The 16,000-nt window shown below is 35.1% G+C and overlaps 1 protein-coding gene across 3 annotated transcripts in view; it reads right to left on the reverse strand.

Annotated features, from left to right (window-relative positions):
- Nucleotides 1–16,000, reverse strand: part of ECPAS (Ecm29 proteasome adaptor and scaffold) — a 158,156-nt gene that overhangs the window by 53,671 nt on the left and 88,485 nt on the right. For all 3 annotated transcript variants that reach the window (XM_027839069.1, XM_027839068.1, XM_027839066.1), the window contains 4 exons: nt 6,037–6,160; nt 4,508–4,588; nt 2,096–2,318; nt 838–929 (listed from right to left, as the gene is read on the reverse strand). In XM_027839069.1, the coding sequence (XP_027694870.1) occupies nt 838–929; nt 2,096–2,318; nt 4,508–4,588; nt 6,037–6,160 (520 nt within the window). The remainder of the gene's footprint in view (nt 1–837; nt 930–2,095; nt 2,319–4,507; nt 4,589–6,036; nt 6,161–16,000) is intronic.

Genomic DNA, 16,000 nt, shown 5'->3' on the forward strand with positions numbered 1-16,000 from the left:
CTCACTCTATACTCTCTCCCATGAATATCTCAACTATTATCTCAAGGTCTGACACGTCTCTAGTTCTAGTCTCTCCTGTGGCCCCTTCTAAGCTTGAAACCTATGTCTCAAACTGCTTATTGCTGAAGGCTAGCACAGAGGCACGAAACTAAGTCACAGATGAATCAGTGGAAAGAACAGGGGGTATTTGGCCTGGAATTTTTGGGAAGGACACAATAACCAGATTCAAATACTTTCACTCTAATATGGTGAGTGTAGATTTAACTTTTATTGATAACCTATCAACTAAAAGAGCAGAATAAAGCCATTAGCTTGGAAAAGGGAATGGACTCAGAATGAAAAGATCTGGGTTCAAGTCAACTGCTAGGCTGAGCTGCTAAGTGGCTAATAATTTAACTTCACTGACCATGACTTCTCATCTGTAAAATGAAGATAATACAAGGAAAACACTTTGTAAATAAGCTATGCAAACACCAGTGGTCATTACTCTTTGGTCTATAAGAAATATGCCTCTGACAATAGTCTGCCACAATCCAGAGAATTATGTTGGCATTCCTCAAATATAGTATCAGACAGGTCCATGAAAGAATTTTCAAGGGGATCATAAAAATCTACCTTATAGAGATCCTTGAATATGTTTCATGGTGGCAAAAATTACAAGATGATCTAAAAGTTTTTTTTATGGTAGGGGGGCATAAAGAAGAGTCAGAGGAGTCCTAGTAGGAAGAAAGGTCATATGAACCAAGTTTGAAAAACACTTAAATTTAACTTAAGTAAGTTAAACTAGCACTTTCTGCAGAATCATCAGAACCAAACATATGCATGCATTGGAATTACCTTTATCCAGTCTGTTTTGTCTACAAATTTGGTTGCCAATTTTTCTGGATAGACGGAAACAGCCTCCAAAAGACAATACATTACAGGCAATCCTAAACAGAAATTCAGAATCATATTAAAAACCATCAGAACCAACAAATACGCATTTCATCATAAAACCCCTAAAGTTCTCTTAAAATTCTTTCAAGTTGATCATTATAAAGTGTGTTGCTCTAAAGATGAATATCTTATCATTTCTCAATTGTGCACAGCAAAAATCATTTCAAGGGTCAAGACTATTGTGACTTAGGAGGCAAGCTAAGTGGCACAGTAGATATAACAGGTAGGCATGGAGTCAGGAAGATCAGAGTTCAAATCCAGCCTCAGATACTTTACTGGCTGTGTGACCCTGACCAAGTCACATAACTTTTGTTAGCCTAACTTTCTTGATCTGTAAAATGGGGATCATGATAGAACCAACCTCCCAGGGCTGTGGTGAGGATCAAATGAGATGTTGATAAAGTGCTTAGAAAAGTGCCTGGCACATAGTAGGCACTATATAAAAGCTAACTATTATTATATTGCTGTCACCATCAAGATCATCATTAAAATAAATGTCAAAGAAACCAAGAGAACTGAAGTTCTTATTTTGGAATCTGTAAACTTATGTTTTAAATACTTTGATAACTGTATTTCAATGTAATTAGTTTTCTTTTTAATTGCATATATTTTATCTTATGCATTTAAAAATATTCTAAGAAGTACTTAGAATAAGAATAGGTCCAAAGGGGTCCATTGTGAAAGAAAGATTAAGAATCCCAGAATCAGAATTTCGGTCCAAATGTATAAAAGAGTATTTTTTTTCTTTGCCCATCTAATATGTCATTATGATCTTCACTTTAGAATGACTTTATTAATTAATATGCAACCTGAAGATTCCCCAAGAAAATCTCTTCTTTTGGGTCAACAATTCCCTTCTTTTTTTGGGGAAATTGGGTTTTGCAGTTATACTTAAGATTTTTACCTTAAGACTCAAAGATGACTTCTATCACCATGAAGGACAAGGGTGACCTTCATATGACTAGCTTATGAGATACACCATAGAAAACTCTGGATAGATGATATATAGATAAAAACTAAGCTTTTAACAAAAGCTAATTCCAATATATTTGAGCATAAACTGAATATTTTCCTTTAATTTCAAAAGTAAAATATGTGAATCGCCTAAATTATTTTTGTAAGATCTTTACTATTTTTTATTATCACTGAGGTTTCTTACCTCCAACACCTGCTAAGAGCTGCTGAAGAAGGCCAATATAAATCTGCACTGGATTGTTTTCCCCGCCCTTAGAGGAAGATGATGATGTTATATGGTTGCCAGACATTAGGTTTCTTATGTAACGACCAATTGCTGGGGCATGGTCTTGCATATCTGCCAAGCTCTGTGAGGTGGGAACCACACCTGCGCTGTGAGCAAGACACATTCGCAAATACAGGACTATCTGAGAAGACAAAAAAGAAGACTTTGGATAAGCTACTCAGAAAATGTAGAAGGAGAATAAGGCTTTCAGCTTCTTCTATTTTCCTTCACAAGAACTTAAATTTCCTTAAGGAAGCTATGAAAAAATGACCCTGAAATGCCAATTAATATTACTTCAAGCCATCAAAATTTGTTAAACACAATTAACAAATAAGCATGCAATTTTGAACTATAGTTAAAATCTAAAATCAATTTTGGAGGTCATGCTGATTTAGCTAAAAATTACTACTTTTATGAGCCAAAGATATAAAACATATAGCTAGGCAGAAATCTGGGACAGAATGTGTTTAGAAAAAATATCACGATCAAAAAAGATTTCTAGACCTTGTCAATTGCCATTAAGGATAACACAAGAAAATTTGGAACTTAGGACAAACAGGTCAGTATCAGTTAAGAACCTCTTGATACTGAAGGAAAATAGAATATATTCTTAAGGAACATTATTGAAATTTTCTGTAAGACCTTATAGGATAAGCAATCGTCCTTTAAGAATATTTTATTTATTGATATTAGAAGGACTTGGGCAAGATAATCCTTTAAGATCAATTTCATTTTTATGTCTATAAACTTACAACTAAATTTCCCTAAATGCAGTAAATTACACTATACATCACACTGTTCTTCTTGATCTTCAAAACTTCTATGAACACAAATAACTATTACTTTATACAGATTATAAAATTTAAAACTACACTATTAAAAAAATTCCTAGTTACCAATGAATATAAGTGTATGGGTTGTTAGTTACTGGTTCCAGTGCTGTGAGGCTCTAATTATTATATCTTACTTTGAACTGACAACACATATGTTTATTCTTTTTTGTCTCTGATAAGGCTAATCCCTTTTAGGTTTAAGTCAACCTTTTACTCATAAACCACAATAAACTTAAATTGGAAAAGAAAGGGCCACATTATTTGAAAAAAAAATTAAAGACTACGACAAACATTTCACAACTATGGGTCTGGGGAGAATGCTTAATAAACAAACACACAGAATCATATAAAACAGAGATGATCATAAAGACAAAACAGATCGTTTTGATTACATAAAATTGAAAAGCTTTCACATGAATAAAGTCAATGAAGAGAGACTAAGAAAAGAAACCATTGAATGGGGATAACTTTTTAAAGCAAATCATTGATAAAAGTCTGAAATGCAAGCTATATTGGGAATTGATGTAAATATATAACACCAAGAGCCATTTTCTAACAGATAAGAGATCAAAGGATAAGAAGTTTCTCAAAAGTTGCAAACCATAAATCATTACTATGTGAAAACATTTTAAATTACTAATTAGTTAGGTGGTGCAGTGGATAAAAGTGCCATGCCTAAAGTCAAGAAGACCTAAATTCAAATCTAGCCTCAGACGACTAATTGCTATGCGACCTTGGGCAAGTCACTTAACTGCTCTGTCTCAATTTCTTCAACTGTAAAATGGAGATCACCATAGCACCTACCTCCCAGAGTTGTTATGAAAATCAAATGAGATAATATTTGTACAATGCTTATGGGATCTTGGAATACAATATTCCAAAAGTTTTTTTAAATTGGTTTAGAATCTAGAATAACTTATCCTGCAAAGCTGAATGTAATTCTACAAAGAAAAAAAAATGGACCTTAAGAAGCTAAACAGGTATTCACAAAATGGAAAATAATGGCTGAACAAATTGTAGCATATCAATGTAATAGAATATGATTCCACCAGAAGAAATGATGAAAGAGATTATTTCAGAGAATCCCAGATAGTATGAACTGACATAGAGTGAAGTGAGCAGAACCAGAACAATTACTAAAAAGGCAATAACATTGTAAAGAAAAACAATTTTCCAATATATTAGGTGTTTTTGCTTAACCATTTTTCTTTGTAATAAGAAAGAGTATGTTTAGCAGAGAGGAAAGTATTTCTGGAAATAATTGTTATATAAAAACAAAATCAATCAATGAAATTTTTTTTTAAGAAGATTTGCTTATTTCTAAAACTTGCTTCCTAAAATAAAAGCAGCAGACTAGTTGAAAAATTCAGTGTGTGCATATATGCATGTTGAAGTACGTATATACAGACATATTTACACAAACATACACTACCAATTCACAAATGCGTATTCAAAATATTTATGAAAATCAACACACAAAATGAAGTGAAAGCTCTACCTCTCCAAATGTTGCTGGATTAAAAGGAAGAACAGCAGTTCCTGTCATATATTTGGCTGGAGTTTTCATTCGATGTGAAGCCTAAAGAAAAGGACTACGTCAAAAAAGTAGGATGTAGGAGAGAAAAATCATTAAAAATGATGCATATGTGCAATTTACAGGTCAAAAATAAATTCTGTGGCAACATGAATTTTCCCTCATACTTTCTATTCATAAGAATTCTGTTAAGTATGCATTCAATTTAACACATGTTGAATATTCAGAAGGGTTTGTTTTTAAAGCCATAGTATCTACTCCATAAATTACACCATAACTATAGCAATGCCATGCTATACCCAGGTCTTCCCATACCAGCTACCACAAGGGGATAATAATAAATCCCTTGGAAATATAGATAGAATGTGACAATGGGATAAAAAGAGACGGAGAGGGATTTAAAGGAAGTATCATTCACTCATTCAACAAATACCTAGTGAACATCTATTATGAACAAGAACCTATATGTGGGTGAAGCAATAGTAGCCTATATTATCTCCCTCATTTTGCAGTAAAACAAGAAATCATATATAAGTGCACACTGACATATGCTTTTGGGTCATAAAAACACTGATGATAAGGTTAATATGATGACTGACTAGATGAGTAGGAAGACTGGGCCAATGGAAGTGACAGTTCTATGATTTATGGGACAGCTAAGGAACATAGTGAATAGAGTAAGGGGCCTGACATCAGGAAGATCTGAATTCAGATCCAGCCTCATATACCTGCTAGCTATGTGACCCTGGAGAAGTAACTTAACCTCTGCTTGCCTCAGTTTCCTCAACTGTAAAATAAGGTTAATAATAGCACCTACTTCTCTGGGTTGTGAGGATCAAATGAGATAATATTTGTAAAGCACTTAGCATAGTGCCTGGAACAGTAAGCACTATATAAATGTAGTTATTATTAGTATTATTCAACAGAGAGTACAAACTAGGTAAAAACAGATCCAAACCCCTGCTATCTTCAGAGGAATTAAATCTAAAAATCAACTGTAAAAGTTTTTTTAAAGGTCTGGTACCCACTTTCATCTCCAAAAAAGAGATGTATGTTTGTTTTTAAAGCAGATATGGCTGTTGGAAAGAGTCTTTCAGTTTTGATACTTAAAAAAGAAAAAAAACAAACAAACCACAACACAGCTAAAACCATTACAGGAATGGCATGTCACTGCTTCACATATACTAGCTTCAATGTTTTTCAAGTTCAGCAATGTTTGATTTATTTTGAAAAACAAACTTTCCAATACCTTCTTAACTCCATCGAGACAGCTCAGAAATGCACACATCATTAAAACAGCACTTACTCTGTTCAGTCTAAGTATTTACATTCAATATCAGTCTTGGTTTGTTTTTTTTTAGTATATTTTCTATTTAATATTGTTCAAAAATTCATTACTTTAAATAATATGTGAAAAGAATAGAGGCAAAATACTTAAAGTTTCATTATGGATTTATCCAAGTTATAAATTTATCCGAAGTTACATACTATACCTTCTCTTGAATATAATGTACCATTTCTGGGAAGGAAGGCATTTGCTTGGAAGTACTTTCTTTTTCATTTTTACCCGGAAGAGTTCTTAGGACGCGCTGTGCTTCTCCATGGACTTCCTCTCGCCTTTCAAAAAGAAAATGAGAAAAGGTAAAGTCATTATCAACTAGAAGAGTATGAAGTTTTAAATAAATAACACAGTTCAATTTAGCGATGGCCTGGTGCTTTCTTTAAACAAATTTTCTTGTTCTTCTATAACACCGTATAGGCCTAAATACATTATAAACAATTGATTCTTGAAGATGAACTATTCTGTCACTTTACCTTTATTCTACAACCAATGATATAAACTGCTAACAAATATTCAGTAAGTGTTTATTATGCACCAGACACTGATGGAATTATGGCCCAGGAATATAAATCAAAGAATGGAACAAATCCTCTACTCTCAAGAATAAAATAAATTATGGATTACTCTTCATTAACCATCTCCTACAAATAAAACTGCTTTAGGTTTTTAAGGTTTCTTCAACAGGTTTCTTTAGGTTTCTTCAAATTCTCAATAAAGTAATATTTACCTACAAAAGTATAAGGCTACATGTACTAGGAGTTACAACCATATATACTGATATTACATGTATTATCCTTGACTCATTTCCCTCTCCCTCCCTCTCTCTCACTAATAACTATAAACAGAGATTTAAAATTTTTTAAAAAATGGATTTTCCACAAGGACTACATGAATACCTAGAAGATATGAAGCGACAAATAAAAAAATTCTAAAAGCTTTGGAGGAAAGAAAATGTTATTTGTCCTTTGAGCACAGAAAGTGGTAAACTTTACCCAAAATAAAGCAAACTAAATCAATGTCTCTTTCTCCTAAGAACAGAAGAAACATTAGAACAAACTCAAAAGACAGAAAAAGTAGAACAAAATGTAAATCTGATATAAAAAACTGACCTAGAAAATAGTACAAGGAGAAATAATTTTAACAACCACTAGTCCTAAAAACCATTAAAAAAAAAAAAAGAAACCTAGGTACTCTATTTCAAGAAATCATAAAATTGCCCAAATCAATTAGAACCAGTAGGCAAAGTGAAGATAGAAAAAATCTATACATCATCTCCCAAAAGAGCCAAGAATGACACAGACAAAATCCAGAGATCCCACTTCAAAGAAAAAAAAATGCCACAAGCATACAGGAAGAAAACAGTTCAAGTACTAAGGAACCACAGTAAGGCTCACACAAGACCTAAAAGACTCTACTATAAATAAGAAAATATTTTGGAATATAATATTCCAAAAGGCAAAAGACACAGGATTACAACTAGAATAATTTACTCTGCAAAGCTGAGTATAAACCTACTGAAGGAAAAAAAAAGCGAGAGAGAGAGAGACCTTTAATAGAATAGAGAGGGCTTTCGAGCATTTCTGAGGAAATGATCATTGCTGAATTGAAATTTAAACTCAAGAGTCAAGAGAAATCTAGGGGACAAGTGAATTTATTTAAGCATCTGGAAAGGGGTGTGTGATAATGTAGAATTAAAATTCTATTACTGGGTGAAGAAACAAGTGTTTTTTCAGAACCTTAATGCCTGTAAATGCCTTAAATAACAACAAGAAAAAAAAAGACCACCTAGGGACAGATTGATTGTTCTTAGGCTTGAAGAGAGAAAAGGGGGGCAGGTGTAAAAGGAACTCATAAAGAAAGGAGGAAAATGGAGGAGAACTTGTTCTTTATCATAATTGGGGTATAAAAGAACAGTCTACAAACAAGGAAGAAGGAGTAGGGAGAGTGGGCATCAGAAGAACCTTAAGATCTGAAATGGGGAGGATAATACTAAGGAAGGAATAGTCACAAGCAAAATAAACTTCATGATTCTGGTAGAATTGAGAGGTAGGAGTGGGGTGGGGGTGGGAATGAGGGGCTAGAACAAAACAAAGAACTGGAATCTAAGGATAATTGGGGAATAGATGAAAAAACAATGGTAAATGAATATAATAAAATATAATTCGTACCTAAGAAATGTTTTTTAAAAAATTATTTCAGAGAATCCTGGGTAATATCAATTGATACAAATGAAATGACCAGAACCAAGAGAACAATTTATAAAAAGATAACAACACTGTAAAAAGAAGAACTAAGAAAGATTTTAAGTATGATCAGAGCAGTGAACCACCATGTCTACAGAAGATACATGAAGAAGCATGTTACCCAGTTCCCAACAGAGAGGAGAGAGACGCAAAGTACAAAACAGAGTTTCAAACATCACATGGTGTGGATTCTTTTTTCTTGACTATGCTCATTTTCTGCAGTTTTTTTTTCCTTTTAGTTAACTGCAAGAGAAGGGGTCTAACAATAGTAAAGCCCTCTGACCCCCACCAAAGGAGGGTCAACAAAACCTATTTTTTTTAAATGCACAGAGGAGAAGAGAAAGAAGCTCAGATACAATCATAGACAAAGAAAGTAGTTATGAATATAACTTAGAGAATTTATTACATACTAATTTTTTTAAAGCAAGGAGTATGAAAAGAAAATTCAGTTTCTTTTAGAACCTTTTTTTCTATTCTGCTTGTGTATGTGGAAATGCTTTTTGCATTTTAAGTTCAAAAAAAATTTTTTTTAAGTCTTCTCTGATAACCTCAATAAGTGTTAGTGGCTGTTTTCCTTAACTATATACGTTAAGTACTTCCTCCTATCTATTTGCATTTATTCTTTTTATATACTTGTTTCCTCCATTAGAATGTGAGCTCCCTTGACAGCAGAAGCTGCTCTTTTCTTTGACCTAATATGCCCAGTCAAGCGCATAGTACAAAGCAGGTGCTGAACAAATGCTTTTTATTGAGTAGTTGACATCCCTGGGGAATTCTAGCTGCTCCCCTTACTTCTTTCCTACTCCCACCCTCTCACAGGCTTTGAAGCGGTACCAACATACTCCTTGCTCACATTACTCTTTTCTATACCACTGACAAAAATGTCCGGATCATTCTACCATCCTCAATGATTTTCCACACTTGGATCTCAGTTTTCCTTCAGACCATTTCTCCCAACTTCATCCTTAAAAATGTCAGTATCCACAATGATAACTCTTTGAAATTCAAAAACCTTTTATTGAAAACAACAATGCAAAACACTGTGCTGGGTGATAAGGACACAAAGATAAAAACAAAACAAGATAAAAAAACCAAGATGAGTGCTTTAAGCCTTATACTTAAAACATGCACTCTTAATAAGGAAAAAAAATTCCAAGTCACTTACAATTACATAAAAACAAATTAAAGCAACTCTGAGACTCTATTCACAGCTACAAGATTGGCAAATTTGACAAAAAAAAATGACAAATATTAGAGAACTATAGGAAAAAAGGCTCATTAACGCACAGTTGGTAGAGGTATGAATTGGTTTCAGCTGTTATGGAAAGCAATGTGGAACTAAGCCTAGAAAGTCACTGAGCTGTGCTTATGCTGAGCTAGCAATATCATTACTAGAACCCAAAGATAATGAAGAAATAGGAAAACGTCCTATATATTCAAAAATACTTATAGTAACTTTTGTGGTATCAGAGGAAACTCCAGTGGTGCCCATCAATTAAGGAATGCCTGAACAAATTACTGTATACAAGTGTAATGAAATACTACTGTGCTTTAAAAAAAATTATGGAGGAGATGGTTTCAGAGAAAACTGAGACTTGTATGAACTGCAGCAGAATGTAGTAAAGCAGAACCAGGAGAACAACTTATAGATGAGCAAGATTGTAAAAACAAAAAAACATTTTAAAATATATTTGTCACAGCCAATGCAGGAATTTGGTTTTGCTTAATTATGCATATCTGTTTCAAGGATTTTGGTTTTTTCTCCCTGCACTGCGCCACCCCCCTCCCCCCATCTCCAACATGGAATGAAGGAAAGGGAGAGGGAGAGGAAATTGACTTTTATTATTTTAAAAAATATATTAAATAAATAATTATAAAGAAATTTGCGCTATTATTTCAGCCACCTGACATTACCTTCAGCCCTCTCAAGCACTACACCATTTCTCTGAACACTGCTTTCTTATTTCTAAGGCACTCTAAACTTTGTAGGTAGAGCATGAGGACCTTTCTCATTATCCTCCTATTATCCCTCCCTTTCATAGAGAAACTCCTTGAGAAAGCTGACTAAAATCAATATACACCAATTTCTCTCCTTTCGCTTTCTTATAAACTCTCTTCAGTATGGCTTCCAACTTCATCTTCAACTGATGCTACTACCTTCTCCAGAGTCACCAATCTTCTCTTAAAGACCAAATCTAATGACCTTTTCTCAATCCTCATCCTTTCTTGACCTCTATGAAGCTTTTGACACTGTTGAACACCCTATCCTCCTGGATTCTCTCTCTTCTGTAGGTTTTAATGAAACTGATCTGTTGTGGTTCTCCTACCTCTCTGATTACTCCTCAGTCTCCTTTGCTGGGTCTTTCTCCAACTCACACCCACTAAAAATTGTCCATGGGTCCATGGTCCTTTTCTCTCCTCCCACTGTATCAGAGGCTCTTTATCTAGGATGCAAAGACCCTCCCTCCCCCCCAGGGGTCCATGAATAGATTTTAAGAGGCTCATGAACTTGGATAGGAAAAAAAAATACATCTTTATTTTCACTACCTTCTAAATAGAAATCTAGCATTTCATTTTGGGCAGGGACCTATTGTTGTGAGAGCCACAGTGAACTGGGTTTAAGGCATGGTCTTAAAGAAAGAAATCTAGCTAGTAAACTCCAAGATAGGTAGGTTTCAGCCATCAAAATTTACAGAGGAGAAAAGGAGAGGGGAAGGGAGGGAAGGAGAGAGAGGAGGAGAGTAGGAGCAGGAGTTGACTTGCTCCACTCAAAACAGCTCTACTACTCACAGGCTGTGGTTTGTCCTTCATTCTCAAAGAGGACCATGACATCAAGAAGATGATGCCATGAATTGGATTTAAGTTAAGAACGGTTATGCAAAGTCACCAGCTTCACTTTTTCCTCCAGAGCCATCTGGGTCCAATGGTCAGACATACATCAGTACAACTGGAGATGGCTCAGGATGCAGTGGGAGACCTTGGGTTTTTTAAGCTAAGGTCCTTCTGAGTTCTCGCTTTCACTGAGGCAACACCCATTCAGTGATTATGGCTTCTAGGAAATAAGCCAAGGGATGGCCCCTTTAATAAAATTTTTTTTTAAAAATCCAATTAAATCCAATTCACTCTGGCTCTCACTGACTAGCCAATAATAGGTCCCTGCCAAAGCACCACTTAACGGTTAGCTCTTTGCATATTGTTTTCTTTGTTAGAACGTGAGCTCTTAGAGAGGAGAGACTATGTTTTGGCCTTTCTTTGTATTCCCAACTCTTAGCATAGTAACTGACACAGAATAAGCTCTTAATTCGAATTGACTGACCCACAACCTCTCAAAGAGCTGCAGGCCCATTTTACAAACAGCTTTCTAGTTATCTCCACCTAAATATTCCACCAGGGCCTCAAATTCAATGTCTAAAACCTAAACCCATTTTCCCTAAAAATCTAGCCTTCACCTTTACATCTTTCTGCTTATGGGCTAGTCACTCAGGAGTCTATCTTTGACTCTTCCCTCCCCTTCACTCCAAATAGTGACCAAATTCTGTTATTTCTCTCCAACACATTCCTCTTTCCCTCTGCATGCTCTCCAACTACCCCAATTCAGTCCTTCATCTATTTCACCTAAATTACTGCAGTAACTCCATAAATGATTTTCCTACCTCAAGTCTATTCTTCAATTCCCCTCTCACCCCAATGCCCAGGTATTGTTCTGAATGCCCTTCCTCTAAGCACATTACTCCTCTACTTAGAAACAAACTTCTAGTTTCTCACTGAGTACCAAATAAAATATAAATTTCTAACTCTGTAAGTTAAAGCGTACCACATTCTGACTCCAATTTGTTTTTTTTTCCTCCTATGATCCTACTCCTTTTTATGTAAGTCTATGTTCCAGCTAAAATGGAATTCTTTTGTTATCCTTTTTCCATCTCTTTGCCCTTCTGCATGACACCAATAATGCCCTTAATGGACTACACATCACAATCTCTGTTGAGGTGGCTCTTTCAAGATTCAATCCATATTCCACACTCTTTTATGAAGCTCTCCATAATTTCCAAAAGTGAAGCTGATCACATCCTCCTCACATTTCTCACAGTACTTCATTGAGATCTCATTTGTGCAGGGACTGTCTTCATTTTAATGTATATACTCAACACATATCTCAGTGCTTGGCACATAGTAAGTGCTTAATAAAAGTTTTTTTCATTAATTCCTTCCCTTGAAACATAATTTTGTAACCGTGTTTCCTGATCTCCACATTTTGTGTCCAGCTATCTTTGTATCACTAGCACCTATCACGGACTTTAAACACCCTAAGTAACCAATCAGTTTGATGAATTGAATTGTTGGGCATTACGTGCTGTCCATCTGTTTTGTTTTTCTTGTATTGGTAATGAAGCTGATCTTCAAGTGACGATTGATCTTATTAACAACAACAGTATTCTAGGGTTTCAATTCAATTATCACAGTGTCATCCACAAACAAAAAGAGATGTAGAATCTTTCCATCAATATAGTAGTCTACGTAGACTGTGCGCAAGACATCTTCTACGACAATGAAGTCTAGCGTGCATATGCCTATCTTTCTATATGATGCCCACTGACACTCAGAAGAACGCTGAACATGCAAAGCTATCTCCCTGTTACATATGTTCAGAGGAACACTAAATATGAAAGCAATCTCTCTGGTTATATGTGTCACAAATGCTTGATCTTAACTTATGTGAGAGACATCTTTTTAGAGGAAGACACAGAAGGCTGCACTTTGTTCTACCAAATCAAGTGTTTTTCCCCCAATAAGAAAACAATAGACAGCAGTGTCTTAGATTCTTTATACCTTAGAGTCAACTGTAAAAACCTGCTGATTTGGTATGCTATATAAAATTGTCTACAAAAGTCTGCCTGAACCCTTATGACATTTTCTAGCAAGGATCTGCAGGTATAATAGAAAAAGTAGGTCAATGGTTTGATTGTGGTTGATTTTTCTGTCATCTTTTTGATAATAGCACCATCTTGTCTCAGAACTGAGACATCTTGAAAACTGACTGCAGAATGCCTCCAGCATAGATCTGTGCTCCAAGTATTGGTTAAGTCTAGATGCTCCTCCCCACTGCATTTTAAGCTGGGAAGATGGAAATGTCCTCCAATAACAAGCATGACATTGAAATGTTGTTCAATCATTTCAGTCGTGACTGACTCTTTATTTGACCCCATTTGGGGTTTTGTTTGACAAAGATACTGGAGTGATTTGCCATTTACTTCTATAGCTCACTTTACATATAAGGAACTAAGTCAAACAGAGTTAAGTGACTTGCCCTGGGTCACAGAGCTAGTAAGTGTCTGAGGCCATATTTCAACTCTCGAAGATGAGTTTTCCTACTCCAGGCCCAGCACTCTATCCACTGTGCCACCTAGCTGCCCCATCCCTAAGGGGTAAGAGTCTAAATGTAGTGACTGTATTATCATTTCCATTAAAATAGATATTTTATTCACATCTATTTCTCATCTTTTCCATTTCATCTACAAATGTTCTTGGGCTGATCTGGCTTAGGCAGATTTCACATCAAGTTGTCTGCAGGCTCTGGCAAGGAGATGAAGTGTTTGCTGGCTTAGGTAGCTCCTGGGCTCTTTAAACTCCTTCCATGAACTATTTTGCCTCTCTATATCTTCTCTAAGAAATGGTTACATCATTCTCCTCACTTTTAGTCACTTACAAAACTTTTGAAATCAAAAGTTTGTTTAAATGTGTTAGGGTGGAACTGCTATAATGACTGAGTGTCTTCTCAAGTTTATCTTCTGTTCTATTTTGGTATTAATGTTGACCTTTGTTCTACCAGCTGGTATGACTACAAACAGATACTTGATTTTAAAGTGACTTCCACATCAATACCTAATAGTTGAACATCTGGTAAGGTTATGGCATAATCAAAGGAACACTGGACTTGGTAATTAGAAAAGACCTGATTCAAATCCTTACTCTGTCACCTCCTATTTTGTGTGATGTTGGCCAAATCACAATTTCTTAGAGTGTAAGGGCCTTCAGTAATAAAACAAGACTATTACTACCAAATTGTAATTACATTGATGGTGATGATTTTGCTCATGTTCATCTTGAGTACTACGAGGTAAGATGACCTAGTTAATTCATGAAATTGATGTTTCTTGTTGCCCTTCTGTACACAATTTTAAAATTCCTTTTACACTTTTTCAAAAAGAACTGACGTGCTATCTGTCCATTGGGTTTTAACTTCTTTAGGACTTCCGGGTTTATTCACAGTGTAACTGTTAATATTGCTATAATTCAGTTCGTCTAATAACATGTCTCCTCAATGGATATTGTCTAAAGCTTTCACGTTTAGAATAACAATAAATTCATATTAATGTACTATAAAAGTATATTCACATCAAGTTGTCTGCAGGCTCTGGCAGATTCTTTTAGGAATCGATTAGGAAGTAAAAAGATTGATGGGTAACCTTAAGGAGAGCAACTTCAATTGAATGTTAAGGTGAGAAACCCAATTATGAAATACTAAGAAATGAGGAAGAGGTGAGAAAATACATGAAATGAGTGTATACAGCTTTTTCTAGGAGTCTGACAGTGAAAGAGGAGACATCTAAGACAGCAGTGGCTATGTGACCATGGAAAAGTCACTTAACCTCTTATCCCTCTGACCTATTTTAAAGTCACCCCAATTTTAAAAGACTCCAAATAACAGGTTAGTGGCTGATCTGCATGTCATTGTTTTTACAGTGACAGCTCTTGTCACCAATGAAATCACAGGTCTAATAAAATCACAGATCTAAAGTAAAAATAATTTAAAAAATAAACAAGAAGTTCAACTGAAAGTCAGGGTGGAAAAAAAAGTGAAAATAAGTATAGAAAGTACTCAGTTTAGCTTTACTTTATAATTTAATTTTCACAGCACTTTAAATGCTACAGTATCTATCAACCAAGCTCCAAATAAACTGACTTAGCATTTTTTTTTGTTGATTACTAGCTTCCTAATGGACAGAACACTAAAACAGAAGTTAACAGCCACATAGTAAGCTATGTGAACATGAGTGAGACACTACCTACATTTGCCTGAATCAATGAAATCAGGTTTAGGGAGGGAAAAAGTATACTTGTGGATGGAAGTCCCTTGTAGAATTTACCTGGTTAGGTCAATTATTCTCATTTAATGGAAATTAAGGCCCAATTTTATTTAAATTGTCACGGCAGATTTTAGCTACCTTTCTTTTAATGGCATTATTGATCACATCTTTAATCTATTTAATGGCAAGTCTTTGATCAGGAACACATTTCCCAAGTATAACATTGTTCCTATTGGAAAATAATCTGTTTTAAAACACAATTTCCAGGAATGCATACAGATGAAAAGAAGTGAATGACTATACTCTGAAGTGACACTCTCTCCAAAGCAAACACTTAAGATGTTATGTGGATGTCATCCCAGATACAAGCAAAAACATGCACAGACTAAGGATTGGATTAGATGTATTACAGTCCTGCAAATGAATTCATTATGCAAAGCTTGGGATCACCAGGCATAATTTTATAAGGTAAAGTACAACGACGTTAACCACATGTCTTAGTATTACTGTCAAAATACTGGGCTCGATGCACTACCAATGGTCTGACCCGAAATGATATTCTTGGGTCTTTTTAACTGGCCATAAATCATGTTATTTCTGATCTTCCTCTGGCATAGTCTCTGAAAGCAGACCACAAAAATATCTGAATATATAGCATGTTCCCCTATTAACAACCTTGCCAACCTTTCCTCTCTTATTTCTAATTTCACTGATGCCCTACCTGATTTTCATTTCTTTACTTTGCTCTCACTGAATCAAATCAGACAGGATGGGGAGAATAAAATAA

The sequence above is a fragment of the Vombatus ursinus genome, unplaced genomic scaffold (assembly GCF_900497805.2).
Source record: "Vombatus ursinus unplaced genomic scaffold, bare-nosed wombat genome assembly UNPS02014832.1, whole genome shotgun sequence".
In the NCBI taxonomy this organism is placed as follows: domain Eukaryota; kingdom Metazoa; phylum Chordata; class Mammalia; order Diprotodontia; family Vombatidae; genus Vombatus; species Vombatus ursinus.